Source organism: Haemaphysalis longicornis, unplaced genomic scaffold, assembly GCF_048455015.1.
Source record: "Haemaphysalis longicornis isolate Haplotype H1 unplaced genomic scaffold, Haemaphysalis longicornis Haplotype H1 scaffold_8, whole genome shotgun sequence".
Taxonomy (NCBI): domain Eukaryota; kingdom Metazoa; phylum Arthropoda; class Arachnida; order Ixodida; family Ixodidae; genus Haemaphysalis; species Haemaphysalis longicornis.
Window position 1 is genome coordinate 108150325 of NW_027526445.1, and position 17829 is coordinate 108168153.

The 17829-nt window shown below is 42.9% G+C and overlaps 1 protein-coding gene across 1 annotated transcript; it reads left to right on the forward strand.

Annotated features, from left to right (window-relative positions):
* The first annotated feature begins 437 nt into the window (after positions 1 to 437).
* Positions 438 to 17342, forward strand: LOC144150016 (uncharacterized). Its single transcript, XM_077681790.1, has 5 exons — positions 438 to 594; positions 10204 to 10342; positions 11363 to 11508; positions 13052 to 13181; positions 15314 to 17342. The coding sequence occupies exons 1-5, from the start codon at positions 453 to 455 to the stop codon at positions 15564 to 15566; spliced, it is 810 nt and encodes a 269-aa protein (XP_077537916.1). The 5' UTR covers positions 438 to 452; the 3' UTR covers positions 15567 to 17342.
* The last annotated feature ends 487 nt before the right edge of the window (positions 17343 to 17829 follow it).

A 17829-nucleotide genomic window follows, 5' to 3' on the forward strand; every position in this document is an offset into this window, starting at 1 on the left:
TGTGCATTTATAAAATTTATTTCTTATAAGAGGATAGGTCAAGTGCAGTTCTGTATTGCTTTCTTACTTCTCAGCCCAATGTCATCTGAGCAATTATTTGAGGCTATGAATCGAGATGTTCTGCAGTGAATGGACGCGGGACGAGGGGGATGAAGGCGGCTACCCTTTAGTGCGTTGAAAAAAGCTCCCCTCGGGTTATGTGTCCTTGGAGTAAACACGTTTCATGGCGCAGAAAGGAGGAGTAGGTTGTCGGTAACGACGGTCCTTTCACCTCCTTCCTTCGATCATGCGGCTTGCTCTTCTCTTCATCGTTGTAGGCGAGGGTGTGCATGTTTATTCCCGCGACAGCCCTTACGCTTGCGGGGGTTTAATACACTGATTACAAGTGTGAGAGAGTTATCTTTGTTTGTGTGTTTTTCTTTGATTGTGCGTGCGTGCCTTGATGACCGGTTATGCCATGGCGGACGGCCAATCCAATAAATGGCGAGCGCCAGCCGCAGCAACAGCTGAGCGACTTGCAGTCCACACTGAACAGCGTCAAGATGAACCGTCCTCTCGTGGTGTTGTGCGTCGCCCTTGGCTGCGCAGTTGGAGGTGAGTGTCAAAAACCATTTCACGCACTGTCAATGGAGCCCAGATAGCTTTGTACTTTGTACATCTCAGCCGGCCACTGCGAGAGCCAATGCCAAAATTTAGCAACATTGTGCTACGTTATTCGGGTTAACACTTATTTATGTTTCCGTTACCTTACTCGATGGTCCGAAGCTCCTCCGCTTTGTAAATCAGAGACTAGGTTCTCTTCCCGGCAAGGTATTTTCGTACACTGGGGAGCTACAGGCACTTTGAAACATTATTTTCTCAGATAAGTGGATGCGCACAGCAGCATTGCGTTTGGCAGTTGTATTCATAGATTCTTCTCAAACGTCGTGTAAAAACTAAAATTTCAAAATGTTAAAAAAAAATGGGGAAAGTATTGTATATAGTGCCGTATACACAAGAACTGTCGCGGTGATTTCGAGAGTATTTTTTAATAGCGTTAACACATCTTTGCTTATGGAAGTTGTTTTCTAGTATTCAGGAACATCGGGAAATTCCTTCTTTATTTCGAAAAAAATGCTTATTCAGCGCAGAAAATGATTTCAGACCACAACATGAAACAAAGATCAATCGCAATAAATCCTGCTTATAGCTTCCATAAATTGCCTAAATTCACGGATTTCTACACAATTTGATTTCTGTAATTACGTCCTTCTAGCAGATGAATTCATAGTAAGGCTACTGCTTGTTAATGCAAATCCTAACGTAAATTTTACTCTGCACTGCTAACAATGCCTAATTCCGAGATTCCCCAAGTAGAAAAATCAAGCCTCTTGAGCAATTCTACTCAACACTGATAAATTGCAACTGCCCGGCTTTATCAAGGGCCTTCATAGAGTTAAGAAACTGGTTCAAATTTGTGAGAGGTGTCTACCTCAAAACCCCTTTCAACAGTCACATTACCTTTAATGAGGAAAAGTGATGGGATACTGACGCAGTTCCCAAAAAGAAATCAACTTGTTTTAGTACGTTTTAAATGGAAACATGTCCAAATGTGAGAATATTTGAATTCCTTTCGTCTTTACAACTTTTGCTGCACCTATCGTTTGAGGATTACCCTACTTCCAAATTCACTTAAAGCGCTATCTTCCCAAACGCGGCTGTGATTTCTCGTGCTTTCAGCATGCCATTTCCCAATGTCTATCGTTTCAGTACCTTGGCAAAGTAAGGCTAGCTAGGCGATCAAGAATGGTGGACCCAAACCAGTCTTATCTCCTTCAAAGGGCGTCATTGTTGGAGTTTATTATTCCTTCATGCACAGTGTAAAACCAGTAAAAATCTCCTGCTGAAAGTAGTCACTATTTCGGTGGTATGCACTACAGTGTTGTCACTAGTTGTACTTGGCAAGTCCTTTATATTTCCGTAAAAATTCTGACTTCAGTTTTTTAAAGTACGCTTATATATGCAAAATAAAATTAGCCAGTTTGGAAGAGTGCAGCGCACAAAATGCAAATTTCCTGGTCGTTGCACTTACATTTTTTAGTCGCGGGAAAGGGGCTAACAAACCGAAACTGGAATCGCTGCCCCATGAAAAAAAATTTTCCCTCATGATGGTTGCAAACCGGCGTTTTGCTGACTTTGTTTAGAAGTTTCTCTTTAAATACCAGAGGTATTCACCGTCAATCCGTAAATACCCCCGGTAAATACCACAGTAAAACCACATGTGTGTAGAAAAATACCGTGCCCTGTTATTTTAAAGCAGATTTTTCCACACGGGCTAACAAGCCGAAAACTGGAATCGCTGCCCCATGAAATAAACTTTCCCTCATGATGGTTGCAACCCGGCGTTTTGTTGACTTTGTTTAGAAGTTTCTTTTTAAATACCAGAGGTATTCACCGTCAATCCGTAAATACCCCCGGTAAATACCACAGCAAAACCACATGTGTGTAGAAAAATACCGTGCCCTTTCATTTTAAAGCAGATTTTTCAACACGGGCTAGCAAGCCGAAAACTGGAATCGCTGCCCCATGAAATGAACTCTCCCTCATGATGGTTGCAACCCGGCGTTTTGTTGACTTTGTTTAGAAGTTTCTTTTTAAATACCAGAGGTATTCACCGTCAATCCGTAAATGCCCCCGGTAAATACCACAGTAAAACCACATGTGTGTAGAAAAATACCGTGCCCTGTTATTTTAAAGCAGATTTTTCAACACGTACAAACTTAACATTTGAAATGGTTGTACTTCAAATAACGGTTGTCTCAAACTGCATTGCGCACGACCTAAGTGCACCCGGAAAAGGAGCGACAGATTTTTATTGAAGCATATTGACTTGAAATCTTAATAACAAAGGCAGCATCGATGCTTTCAGAGTGACATGCTTCAGTGCAGTTATGATTTCGATCCGATAGTTGGCTTTGGTGGCTGACTGAATATTTTTCATCGCGGACGTAAAAACAACCTGCAAGTTTTTACGGCGACGGGCAAAAACAGATACTAGGACCAGAAGCGTCCAAGCGATCAAGCAAGGAGTCCGATTTCGCTTCATAATTTATACACTTAGTCCAAGGCGGCAGTACGTACCTTCGTAACCAGTTTGTGAGCGGTGCTTGGAGACGAGCTGCTACCTACCTAAAAATGACAAGAAAACTACAGAAATAAACACCGACGTAATGAGTCATTTTTAAAAAAAACAGCATAATCTTTTTTGAATAAAATAAAAATGAATTATCGATATGAGCCGTTATTTTTTACTGGTGCAATATATTTGTAACGTCTCATTTTGTTTATTGTTACGTATATTGGTGCAAAGAGCTCTGCGATTCTGCGCTGATCCTTAGCTGCCCTGGAGTATGAAAGAGAACTATTAGTATTAAGCATTCCATTTTGACCGTTTTAATTTTGTGGTGTTGATATTTTTGTTATACCGTAAACCAATCCCGGCCAGCCACCCTCGTGCCAGGATGAGCTGAACAATGTATACGATGATGTAATCGAAACCAAACAGCTCATCCAATGTTAGCGAACAGTTTTGTCGGCAACCTATCCTGTGATGTTCTTTCTTTAAAGCCCTGTTAGTTTTCCAAGCCGCTGGGGCATTTGTGGGTTTGAAATATGCTATTCGACAAGAACCCACAAATAGGAAGGTTTAAAATACCGCTTTATTAGAGACGGTCCTTAAAAAGGGTACTTTTGGATGCGAACGCGTGTCAAAGCTTATAAATTTATAATCTTACTTCCCTTTTCTGTTGCTTGAAGACTTCAATAATACCGTACTCTCTGCAGACTTCTTTCGGGAAGTTCTGAGAAACGGCCGTTTTGAAAACAGAAAAGGGGCACGAAGTTTAAGAATTTCAAATTTTCTTAAAAGCAGCTGAGCTCTGGTCAACTGCCAGGTACTGTGCTGTCATGGTGTGGAGAACAGCGTAAGGTCCTAAACAATATAACAAAGATACAAGCGCAAGCATTACTCTTTGATTTGAACGCAGATGGCAATCTGACACTTCAAATTCACTAGCTCGGACTTCTTTTGACAGAACCGGGTGGTGGTAGAAGGTGCGGCCTGCTGGTGCCAACATTGCCTACTTACAGTGGTGTTTTTTAGTTCCTCAGACGTGCATTTGAAAGAGGTCAGTCGAAGCGGCAAATGGCATAGCAAAGGCAGTGGACCGTGAAGCCGAGCGAAGGGCGGCATTTCCACCAACGCCCACCGCGGAAAGAGCCCGGAATCCGGTTTTAACACCCCCGTGTAAAACGCATGACATCTTCCCAAGGTGTCATTCTTTGATTTGAATTTTATAACAGTTTAGGGTCGTTGTCAAGTAGATGCAGAGTCATGCGATTGTGCAATGAAACTCCATCGTTTCGAGAATTTTGATCTGGTAATTTATTAAAAGGCCAAAAAACACGGCTCTCGCTGAAGTCCAACCAATTACGGTATACCGCTGTCGTGACGTTCTTTCTCGTTTCAACATGAGGCAAGAGACGCGAACTTTTTATCAAGCTCGCGAAAATCAACCTGGCCAGTAGTTCGTAAACACGGTGCTTTCGCGGAGGTTGCGTGAGTTGCGAGGGGCTTCATCAAAACAACCTCGGTTCCTTTCTCGCCACGTGCCGAAGTTTCGTGCACCACAAGGTTAATAAACCGATACTCTTACGCCCCCGCACTAGGGCCAAGTTGGCCGTAAGCGTGCGCTTGCCACGCCAAGCGCCCATCCTTCAATTACCTTGCAGCTTCCTTATGGCTATAGCTAGTGTCGTGACGGAGGGTACTTAGGAAAGAGTGAACACGGCGTCTGAGATTCGCCGCTTCCGCCACACGCCAAGTATTGTTTATGCAAGAATGGAGAGGTCGTAGCGAGCAATTGACGAACTTCATGTTTAGTCTTACAGTGGCAATGTGAGGGTATGTGAGTATTTACTAGACTTGATGAATGCGAAGGCGAACACGTGCACGATATCAGTGCAAGACCATTAGCGGTTCGACGCGTTTGGTGCAAGCCACCTTCAAGCGGTCACACCGAAAAACTAAGCCTTATAATGTAAAATGATTTTCCCAGTTTCAAAACTACGACAACAAATAGAAAGATGAAGATAACGTTTAAAGAGGCTAACAGCACACGAATATACTGATATTCTTTGCGGAGAAACAAAGCAAGATAATGCGTACAGAGAATATAAAAGGCGGGTAAAGAAAAGGTTGTCTAGGCAAACTGCATTAAGACCTCTGCATTTAGTGTGATAGCCCTACGACTACATCATTCTAAGCGTCCGCGGAAAACCACGCTCAAAACCCGTATACAATATTTCTAGTATATCTAAATTTGTCTTGCACTAGAATTTTCCCACCCATGTCACCAGACTAACAGCGAATAACAGTCACCCTGCGTAACAGCGCGTTTGTACTCGAAAAGGAAAAGTGGCAAAGAAAGACCAAGATTTGATTGTTCTCGTCTTAATAGATGGCGCATGTAGGAAAGTATACTTTTCTATCTCTTCGCGAAAATGTGGATATAAACCTTAAACAAAATTGCCTTGGCTTCGTTAGTTTGGCGCAAACCATTAAACAGAAGCTGCAGTGGCGCATAGCATATTTGTATAGGTGCTGCTTCCGGTAGTCTCTTGCAAGGTACACAAGTTTGACTGCACTTTTGCAACAAAATATTTCGACAGAAGGCAGAGCGCTTTAAATTACGCTCATAATGTCATTTGTGGATGTCACCAGGTTGACGTATTTTTTTAACCAAATGATATCAGCGAAAGCACAAAGAATGCTTAGGGAAACAAACTACAACTAAAGTTTGGGTTTGGGCTAGTTGGTTCATATTTAAACTGGGAAACAGCGCTTTAAACGAGGACAGCGAAGAAGAAGACACAGACACTAGCGCTGACTATCAACTGACTATCAACTTTTTCACGCATGTGATGTCATTGTATTCTTCCTTTATATTTCCGCAAGCAATAAAATATTGCTCAGTTGATAGTCAGCGCTAGTGTCTCTGTCTTCTTCTTCGCTGTCCTCGTTTGAAGCGCTGTTTCCCCGTTAAAAAAAAGAAACGAACTACCTCGTTTCGAACATCAGCTGCGTCAAATACTATGCCCCCCCCCCAAAAAAAAAATTCAGACATTATTATCATCTTCCACCAGTTTATACACATTCTTACGGCACCTTCGCCATTTTTGTTAAATGCGTTTCTGATTTATTTTGATTGATTTGGAGGTTTAACGCCCAGACGCTACGCAGTCGATGAGGCACGCCGTCGTGGACGGTTACCGGATTAATTTTGACCCCATGGGAATCTTAAGGGTACGCCAAAATATCAAGACACTGGCGTTTTCAGTTTTAGTCTCAATCAGAAGAGCGGCTGATGCGGCCGGGCATCGAACCCGCGTCCTTGGGCTCAGCAGCACGACGCCTTAGCCACTGAGCCACCGCGGCGTGTAACATCGCGTTCCATTTATAGGATTGCGGAACGTGTTTATATATGCACATTTTTTTCCTTTGTTCCTTATATTTTACCGAATCGCGTAAGGCTGCGGGATGAGAAGGAAATTTGCGATTTTGGGGAGTCATATTCAGATTTCTTTTACATTTCCTTGATTATTCTTTTTAATTGCACAGGTGGCTTATTTACGTGCAGACAGGCGATTTTTCAAAATTTACCTTTTACTGTTGAATCGGTGCTTTTGGTTGTGGCCATTTAGTATTTTAGGTGATCGCGGGAGGCTGATCAGGTTACGTAGACGTTTGCTATTTTTTATTTATATTAGGTTTGCTTTATTGTTGTCATTTTTTGTTTCCGGTGACGTCCGATAGTGGCCAGGCTTGGCTGGCCACCAACAGCATAAAAGCTACATTTGTATACCAATAGCCATAATGAAACGCCGTGACGATATATAAGAAGACTCGTATTGATTTTTTTTTTTGTTTTTAAAATAATTTATTTTTGTGGCAATATTAAAATCAAACATCGTAACTGGGCAAATTAGGGATTATCATGCAGGTAAAAGGCATTTTCCTCTTTGCACTTAAGTACTCCCCCAGACATTATTACTGACCCATAGCAATCCAATCTGTCACAATGTTGCTTCACGTTATGCCTGCTGGACACCATAGCGTACAGTTGGAAACTGTAAAAAGGACCCATCAGCTCAGTGTTTTTAGACAAAAATATCAAACCTAGTCGTCTGTAGCATTATGCTAGTAGCAAAGTTTCGTTCCAATAGCCTATACGACCTGGCCATGCGATACACGCCACGACCCTAGAAATGTATTTTCTTGTGATGTGCGGCCTTGAATATGATGACCTTATATTATCTAGTAATCAACGTGAGAAACAAGACGTCCGACTTCAAGGACGTTCCAAATGCTAGCGCGTGAGGTGGTTCTCGATTCCAGCCATAACGCAATGGGGACACAGGTTTGTGCCAAAATGCCAGCGCTGATGATATCGCCTCTGTTCGCAAACCGCCTTCACCAGCGCAGCTTAACCTTGAAGACGTGTGCACGGCAGCGTGTCGTGGCGGTTGAGGGTTCCGCCGAGAGTTTAATTACCCGTCGCTATCGTCCTTCGCATCCTACACACCGGTCACCCCGTAAGCAAACAATAAGAAAAGGGGAACGCAAAATATAAGACAGGATGCTTTCGAAAGAACACACGGGTGACTTGGCAAAAAGTTTGTAACCGAATTGGGGATTCATTTCCGGAATATTGTGTTTCTTTGTCAAAAGATGTAAATAATCGTAGGTGTCTTCCTTCTCTTAATGGTGAACCTTGGCGTAATGCCTGCTGTCATCTCTCCCCAAGTGTAGCTATTATTGATATTGTTCTACAGAAAGCGTCAAAGAAATTACTGTATTGTTTGAGACTCGATTTGCGGTCTGCGGCGGAAACAAGCCTAGGAATAGGTTGCACCGCCGGAAGAAGGCAACGTTCAAATGTGACAGTGTGAGGCGCAGAACTTATTGCGACTGCCGGAGCAGAGACAATACTTCCCTGCTCGCGAAACACGCACTGGTTTGGCTATTTGGCTGCTTTACTGTGAAACATATCAATTCGGCGAATTTTATATCGGCTATCATTGGACAATTTGAGAAAACATCCGAACAAGCTCGTTTCTCTCTTCCCGCCCGTATAAAATGGGACACAATACCTTCTGGTATGAAATTATTTCAATAGGATGAACGGGTAATTATAATCTCGTGGTTTTATAAACAGAAAATGTTAATTATTAAAAGCGAAAATCTACAATTGAATGTTTACAAAAACGCCAACAGAAACAATGGGTAAAAATAAAATAAATTTAATAGTTCTTACACCGCACAGCATTGTTCCAGTGAAATAAAGTACAGGCGTGGCTTCTCCGCTTCTCATAGGAAGTTTCAAGTGAAACACCTTTTTTACTTTTTAGCAGTCTTTAAATATATTTTAAAAATGCGAGGTGGAATCAAAATGCGCCAGAACGACGTATTCGATGTGTGGATTTATTTTGGAAATGTTTTACAACGCTCGTCATTGTCATGTAGCAGGCGCTTGAGGAGAATTCCAGATCAGCCCTAAATAATGAGACTTATTTAGGCGAAAAAAAGGTGTTTGCAAAATTGTCTGGAATGGTGGGCCATCGTTTGTACATTTCTTTGAATTTTAACCAGCGACTGTAATCTACGTACGGCGTAAACCAGGAGGTAACCAGGGCAGTAGTGGCTGCTCCCGCGTTTCATGGGCACAGTTTCGGCTTGACTTGATCTTTACAACGAACGCAATTTTCACGCAGAAAATATAGAGCAGACTGATCTAAACTCATTAGAGGAGCGGAAACAAGCAATATCTGTTTCATTTGAGTCATTTTTCGGCCTTAAATAAATCAGGCTCGTTTTTCTTAACGTGGTTGCAGCCCAGAAAGCGAAATTCCTGGTTTCAAAGGTTTGTCCAGCACCGCGCTGTGGGTAGAGGATACTCTGTCGGTGTGTAATACTGCGCTGAGTTTCAGCCTAAGGGTGGGGATTTTAAGGCGAAGCTACCAATGCCTCACTGATTGCGACATTCACCACAAACTGGACGGAAGAACAGCAAATTTTTCTGGCAATGATGATGATCGCGGGTGACATTAAAGATGGTCGAGAGGCGACGCTTTCTCTGGTTGAAAGCCAATGTCTTCAAAGCCCAAAATAAACATCGAAAATCACCATCCTTACGCCCAAAAGGCACTGTAGGAAAGCAAACTTATGCAGTGGGTTTCCATAAAAGCACATCACTGCCTCAATGAAAAAAAAGCGCTTCCCGAGGTCAGAATCGATCCTGGGTCCTTCGCGGTACGAACCCGACGTCTTTCCCGTCGCGCCATTACGACACTGTCGAACCAGTTTGTTCTTTTGACTTCGACTTTGACTCAGGTTCTGTGGAAGAAAAGCTCTACGTCTTCACCATCTTCATCTTGACGAAGTTGGCTTTGATGTTTGGTGGCCGACTTTCCGAGTGTTTGCGCCCTAATTTACTGAGAAATTTTGCGATTTATTATTTGAACTTCTTTACTGCCTCAATTATTGATTTAGCCGTTTTCAAAAGCATGGTTTAACACACGTTTGCTGGCGTGTGGTAGCCTTCAGAGAGTCTAGCCATTCACTACTTCAGGCTTAAGAGAGGTCACGGGCTGGTTTCAGTTAGCCTACAATGATTGTATTTACCTTAGTTTTCGTGCAAATAAATAATGTTGTCTTAGGGTGCGAATGAAAATTAAATAGAAGAGTCGCAGTTCTATACACGTACATCAGCGCAATATTGCACAACAACATACATTTTTGTAGCGAAAACGCAGCGACGCTTAGCGAGCACTTTTTAAAAAAAATGGAAAGTACGGTAGTTAACCAGAACCACTTCAAAACTAAAAGCACCTGTGCCACATTCTGATTGCTTGACTTTGTAAGTTTCCTATATTTGCAAAGGAAACTACTTTTACTGAATGGCGGAGGACACTTTGGTTATCTCGCAACAAAAGAACTTGTCACGAAATAACCACTCAGGCCTCCACCCTATAAAAATAACCTTGTAGCGGAATGTGCGCCTATAACACGCAGATTTAACAAAATGTTTGCGGAGAGCGAGCCCGCAGAGACGCGAAAGTAACTCTTTAGTGGTATGTTTCAACTTTTAATGACTTCATGCGCAGGTGTCTCCAGCGCTGCCATCTTCAAGGATGTCAAGGGATGCACGGCCGCGGAAGGCGAAAAGTGCGGCACGGACTTTGTACCCTATTTCTTGTCGCCGAAGCTTGCCGAATCTCCCAAAGGCCTTGAGGATCAGTGCAAGTGAGTAAATGAATTATGATAGTCATCATCATCGTCACCAACAGCCCATATACGTCCCCTCCAGGATGAAAGCATCTACCAATGAGTTCCGTCCGCTTCTGTCATGCTTAAAGTATGAAGTTCTCGGAGCGTCAAAAATTCCTGGGGGGTTGATCATCTTTCAGAATAGATTCACCACCTCTACCGCTAACATCACCTGTCTACAATACTGTACACATCGAAATCATCCATTTTCTCCTCAGTAACCGAATTTAAAATTCAAGCGGAAAGAATTCCACTTCAAGAGTTCTATTTGCAAAAACAGCAAGTAAAATGCGGGTGGCACTCCGTGTACCCAAGTGCTTGTGACGCGCCTTCCACTTTGTGCGAATTCGACACGACAGGGAGAATAAAACAGTGCGTGCTTCCAGTTGCTCTGAACTTATGATCTAAATTTTGTTTTTTCTAATACGGTTGCATAAGCGTTGTTTTGAAGTCGCGTAAGGCTATGGCATGAAGGGACGTCTGGTTCATTTCCCCAAACTTCGTTTTGGTGGACACTGGCAATCTCTTTTTCAGCCAGAGTGCTATTAGTGAGAAACCTTTTCTTACACAGCACTCCAATATTCTGTCTTTTCCATTCACAGAACGCGACCAGATCAGTCGTTCTTAGCAAGGCGCATTCAGAGGTCGTGCAACTCTATCACAGAAACAATTAGAATTAAGAAAATTTGAGAGTTAAAGGATGTTTCATTATAAAGAATGTTTTGCTCAGCACCGAGTTATCGAAACCAATAATAAACGAACTAAACAAAATAGACTACATTCTTATTTCCCTCACTTTAGTTACTTCAAACTATATTTATATTTCTTTTGTTCGGTTTCTTCAAGCTTACCTTGTCATTTACCGATAGCGTGGCTGCGTGCAAGAAAAAGGAATTTGGAGCTTCTTCAATAAAGAAGGAAAAATATCGCAGCTCTTTAAAACCGTAGTGTTTAAAACCACTTTATTTTTATTTTTTTTCTCAACCCTTATTGCAGGCTCTTCGTTGGCCAGCTGAAGTGCGCCGAAGGCTTCGGCACCAAGTGCCTGGATGGTCTTCCCAAGGGCGTCGTATTGCTCATGGTCCGCGCCGCCCTTGACGAGTACAATAGTGTGTGCAACACCACCAGCCCCAGGCATAAGGGTATGCTTTCTTCTATACGAAGTTATAACTTATTTCTCTTAACTTTCACAACCACTACCGTGCAGGCTGGACAAAAGAATCCTCGGGCACCTCATTACCTTATGAGTTTTGGATACCAAAGCATGAATATTGAATTGAACGACGCTGGGTGCTTTGTTTCTTTTTTGTGCTGCTGGTAATTGTGACTTTGCGCCGGTGTGCCGGGTAATCAGGGGGCCAGCGTAAGGTTCTGCTGAACACTGCGCTCACAGCCACGACTACAACTCTCTGACTCCCGTGTGGCTCGTCGCTACACTGAAGCGACCTTTAGCACAATGCCTAACTCCTGTTTCATATCTATTTCGAAGCTCACTGTACACATGCCCCGTCCGTACGCAACAGTGACACAACTGCCGTTTATAGTGCTTGGCTCTAAGCTTTCTTATGTCTGCTCCGTCTCATAGCGGAAGGTTCATGCACAGGCTTCCACGTTGCGCGCAGTGAATCAACATAGCAGCTATAGTATACAGTGGTGTGGGAGCAAACCTATTTCAGGTATTCATTTTCGGGTGCGTTTCTTACTAATTTTCCATTAAAATGTTCAAGTCACAGCACAGAGTCTACAAAACTTGAAGCGTGCTCAAATCTACGAATGTTTGCTAAGGCGAGCGCACGAACAATATTGCATCTGGTTCCTCGAAAGTAGAACGACTTCATTACTAAATTTTAATCAGAACTTTTGAGAGGTGGTTACGTTAATTTTAACGCTGGTGTTTTACGCTGCTGAGCAGGAATTTCTTGATTGGAAGCTCCCCGTCATCCATTTTTAGAAGGATTTTAAAATAAATACATGCAGGTCACGTGCCCAAGGCATCCTTTGTTGGCCAAAATTAGTTCTAAGCGTTATTCCATGGTGTACCTCATAGCGAGTGGTAGCATCCGGAAGAAAATCTTCACGTTGACTATTTATTATTGCTGTGCCGTCACTGTAAAAGTCGCACTTGACACAGCGCAAAAAAAAAACAGCGCAAGGCAAGTTTTCTAAAAACGTAAGCTTTTATTTATATTCGCTTTAAAGTTCCCGGCCTGAATATGTCCAGCCAGGGTTGTTGCGGCAAATATTCTGGTCAGTAAACATAGAATTTTTAACTATTCGTAACCGTTCTAATTTTCGTCACCCATGCAATAGGCTAAGAGTAAGCCATAAAAGATTTTGTTGACAGTGCCAACAGTAGATTCGTGGTGTCTCCTTTGGTTTCATTGTCTATCTTGGGATGCTTTTACCCTTGAGCGCAAAGTTCATTTAATGGAGTTTAATTGACGATATTGCAATGTCAGGTGTAGCTTTATTTTCCACCAGCGGAATCACAGCCGGTACAACAAGTGTTTCCCACGTTTTATTTCAACTAGTGGTAAAATAGACCGTGGAAAACGCGTATGCGGAAACATTTAGCGGTGTCATCCTTTCAACATTATTTAGAACGCCTTCTTCGGGGGGTGCTTCATACTCATGGGCCTGTTTATATTTTGCAAATAATAAAGTCTGCTGTTTTCACCCCTGCAGAGTATCTTGACAGCATCAAGTGTATCAACAAGGCCGGCCCGAGTGTGCAAACCTGTATGAAGGCAATGTTCGTTTCCCTGCACCGTGCCTCCGGAGCGCCCGACCGCCAGCAGATTCCATACTCTTGTTGGTGAGTGCCCCTTGAACAAGTCTTTCAACATTAGTAATTCACACCTACATACGAAACCCCTGGTGTCAAGGAAAACAACATATTTTGTTCAGTTTTTCATATGTTGACGCGCTTAGGGTGTTTAAGTGATTTCTTCAGTAGGCAGGAATACCTGCGTTCACGTGCGCAGCATTCTTGAAGGATGCGAAATATCGAAATGCTCGTAGGGGAACGGCTATTGCATTGCTGGAAAAGTCGCGGAAGGGCACTTATATTAAGTATATTTCCCCACAGTCCGCGACATATCCCCGTAGTATAGGGGATTTCTACCCATATTTGCTATAACTAGTGATATAATGAAAATATCGGTTACCGGAGGTTGCCTTCATTGGTAATTGATTGATTGATTGATTGATTGTGGGGTTTAACGCGCCGACGCAACGCAGGCGATGAGGCGCGCCGTAGTGGAGGGCTCCGGATGAATTTTGACCACCTGGGGATCTTTAACGTGCGCCGAAATCTCGTACACACGGGCATTGCCTTTATTGGTAGATAACTTAGATTTAAACTGATGAGTCGAAAAGTATGCACATCCATAAACATTAAACGCGTTAGTGCTGATGCCTCGCCATAGAGAAGGTCTCTCATGTTAGTTGCAGGATTCACTCGAAGAAAACACATAGGGCAAGTTACTGGTTTTGTCAATTTCTGGACCACTTCCAACAAAACCATGCGCAACCTCCGTAAAGCGTGTTTATTCAAAGTACCTATCAAATGGATATCAAAGGGATAGACAAAACTAGCTTACTTGGGGAACGTCAGACAGAACTATTTTAACAATATTTTGCGGTTTCCCTCCAGTCACAAACCAACAGTGTGCGGACAATAGAAATTGCGAAATGCCTACGAAGTGTACACTGTATTCTTGTGTGTTGTAAATGTTGAAGAAAACGCTCATTAAGGATAAAGAAGGGCCAACAATTGTTCCTGAAATGGTCCTGAATACCTGCTACATCCTGACCCGAGGAAGTCTTGCGAGAACCTCCCATTTGTTATTCGAAAGCTCCTCCACTCTGTTCAAACCAACATTGTATGGATCTATCTGGTCGCGTAAAAAAGCATCACCCACCGTCGCAGCAGAGCGACTGTAAAATGCCCAGCAGTAGAACATCTAACTGTGGTATCTCGTAAAAAAGAACTACTCAAATTTGCGCCTGAGACGACTATCATCACGCCAAGCTTCATTACTAGTCAAGATTAGTTAGCTAACAGGGAACTTGTAGGGGTTACGAAATTCTCCCTTTCTGTCAATACGCGGCTGCCTATGTAGCGAGTATGGCTACAGACAGCGGGTGTAACCCTAGTTTCAAAGAAATTATCGTAAAGTTACAGAACAAACAATTTAAGTTTACTTTTCAGGAAGTTAGGTATATGCGGGTTTGTTCGACCAGTATAGTAAGTCGTGGCATACATATTCAAATGTAATTATAAAGGAAAGCAACTTCGCTAGTGACATATTTTCACAGTATAGGAAGGGATGCAATTTTTGTCCCAAAAACTTCACTAAATGTACAGATCTTGTACACCAACCATTACATTAGTAACGTATGCTTTTTCCTCGTTTTACCTATCCACGGCGTGCTAGCTTCTGTATTGCTTACTGAAAGAACCCTGAACCTCCACCAAACCAAATGTTATTGTGAAGAAGTATTCACGCCACTTGCTCGGGTTTAGTATACCAGCATCAGACATTGTAACTAAGTTTTAAAGCGAATCTTTGCATGCTCCCTCATGACGTTCACTTTCACGCCATACCCAATGCACGAAAGCCAATGTTACACAATGGGTATCATAAAATGATGATGAAGATAAGCGAAGGCACATCCAGCACGTCACGAAGAGAAAGCTTCCCGTGGTCTGAACCGATCCGGGTTCCCTCGCTTATGAAGCCAACTTCCATCCCAAGGCGACATTCCAACACGGCCGCAGCGGCTCATATTATCAACTTTGACTTTCCGTGAAGTTGCATAGCAGAAAGCTTCGCGGTTTTCCCCTCTTTCTTTTAAGAAAGGGGCCTTGTTTTCCTCAACAAAAAGTGCAGAATTCTGTTGGCACGGTCAATTCTTTATATGTTCCTTTGTTTATATTCACAGCTACTACCACGACTTCGTGGACTGCGCCGAGAAGGCATTGACGACCAACTGCAATCTGCCGGCTTCAACCAAGTTCTTCAATGAGATCATCGAGCACGTGTTCGGAGAGGTGCTCAACCTTGCCTGCAGCAAGTACAAGAAGGGCACGGGCGCGTGTGAAAGTCTTGCCCCACTATCCACCAAAAACGACCACAAAGCTCGCGACAAGGGCTTCATCGAGCCACTGGCCATTATCGCCGGCAAACTGGGCTAGACTTTCAACGCTTCATTCATGGACATATGTTTGCAATGTGGCCGCTATGGCTTTCACTGTTACAGAAGCAGTACTGCTCAGCCCTCAAGTGCAGTATGCAAAGTATTTCATGAAAACGAGATAAAAAAAGGAAACACAAATGCCCAGAGCGCAGGTAAAGCTGTTGGGGATAATTTCCGAGAAGTAAGCTTGTACGTAGTCCCACGACATATGGAACTTTTTCGAGAACACTCAAAGTACACTCATTAAATATTCTGATAAACAGAACCTCCCATTTAATATACGCTAGCACTAAAGTACACCTGTAAAAAAAAACCGAAACTTCCAAGGAGTTACAGAAACCATCATAAATTTTTTGGTTCTGTGACATTGAATGTGTTGTTCAAAAATAAGCTCAAACGTTCTATTTTTAAGGGTCTAAGCAAGGGGTCGTGTAGCTGCACCGCCGAGTGTGTAAGTTTAGATGTGGACATCTAGCTTCTCAACGGCATAATGCATACGGAATATATGATGTGATTGATTGTAAGCTGAAGTGCCCAGATTAATAAGAAATTATGGGAGAATGAAGCCATGCAGCCCGTCGAGGAGACGTGATATACCGCAAATGATATGCTTTCATAATTCTGATAAGCTCATGCACTCCTGAAGCATATCGTAGGTCTTAGGGAAAAACCGTGATGCAACCATCAAGCTGAAAACAGAAACCAGATCAAATATCTTAGTAACATATCAGTCATTTTGAAGCATTCACCTTGTGTGTATTGGTTCCTAAGGGCCGTCCACAATTTAAAAGTAATTTATATTCCTTAAGGTGATATGAAATATTTACATTTTAATTCTGCTAATACACAATTTGCCACCGAAACGCATCCCCAAGCACGGAACAGTCGAACGAGAAAACCACATAGATGCCACAGCGACAGCGCTAGCAGTATGTGTTTTTACGGAATACTGAACTTTTGTTTACAAGTCAGTGACAACCTGTCAAGCGCTGCCTATCGAGTCTTTGTGAATACGCCTTCAAATACACGCAAGAGACTTTCCACGTGCTCAATGCGAGCTGAACGAGCCGTATTGCTTAAATGGTCACTGTGCTGAATATCGGTTCGCCGATGCAACTCCGAGCGGAAGGAGCCTGAAAGCAGGTTGCTCCATTTACAGGCGCGCCCACTCACGTGTCACGTAATGAACACCTACCCCGGTATTCTGAATCTTTCCTCCAATTGAGCCTCCAGAGGAGGACATCTTTGAAATCGATTTCCCCGTGCATAAGCCTTGCGCAACCCTCCTCTCAGCTGAGTGCAAGGAGCAAATGTTGTGAAGGAAGGGGACTCAGAATACGGCCCCTTGTCTCAAAAATGTGACTGACGGGTGACAGCCCGAAAAGGCATTGGGATGGGCAAATCGAGAACTCCCGCCTACAGACGGAACCTTATTTGAACAGCCTCCCGCAAGCCCCATATATATATAAATATATATATATATATATATGAATATACAAAGCTTGTAAATATATATGGCGTACATACTCACGGCTCGACATTTTGATTTCCCTACAACCATTATTTTCAGGCAGTTTATTGGTCAGAATTGAGTGTCAGTTTATTCCAGTTCCTCTTTGTAATCTTTGCGCAATGTTCTTCGAGTGTGAAAGGACTAGGTACGGAGCCTGTGTGTGATGTACATATGTGTGAACGTAAGCAACATACTCATCGCTGTATTTCCATATGTAAGAAAGTGCCACAATAAACAAAACGTTTTTTTTTTCTGTTGGTACCTTCGCACTACCGTGCCGTAACTTATTTTTAATACGCCAACAAGGCCCACAATGCACAACATGCTGTGGGAGTGCTCGGGGCTCCCGGCGCAGAGAAGAGCCCATTGCCCGCCGAAAATCGAGGCCCTGCAGCCGTGTACATCGCTTCCTCCGGGCAGGGCGCATCCAAAAGAGGCTGTCTTGTCCCTGCGGACTTTTCGCAATTACCATGGCGACACACAAGAGGATGTACACACTCTCGCCTCCTTTACTTACGTTCTCATACCTGACCGGTCCTTCAGTTACCGCTTGTAAAAAAGAGTAATAATAAAAAGTGCCATTTTCCCTGTCATTCACAAAAGTAGTGAAAAATATTCGATCCTCACAGGAAACGACCAAAAGAAAGTCAACAACTGTCAAATTTGCTACTTACATCGACATGAAATTCAAGTCTTTCGTACCTAACGACAGCATAAGGAGACTATCATTGTTATAGTTTACACGGCT

Coding starts and splice junctions, on each gene's coding strand:
- LOC144150016 (XM_077681790.1), top strand. CDS start 453: ATGCCATGGCGGACGGCCAATCCAATAAATGGCGAGCGCCAGCCGCAG. Junction 595..10,203: donor CCTTGGCTGCGCAGTTGGAG/GTGAGTGTCAAA, acceptor CTTCATGCGCAG/GTGTCTCCAGCGCTGCCATC. Junction 11,509..13,051: donor CACCAGCCCCAGGCATAAGG/GTATGCTTTCTT, acceptor TCACCCCTGCAG/AGTATCTTGACAGCATCAAG.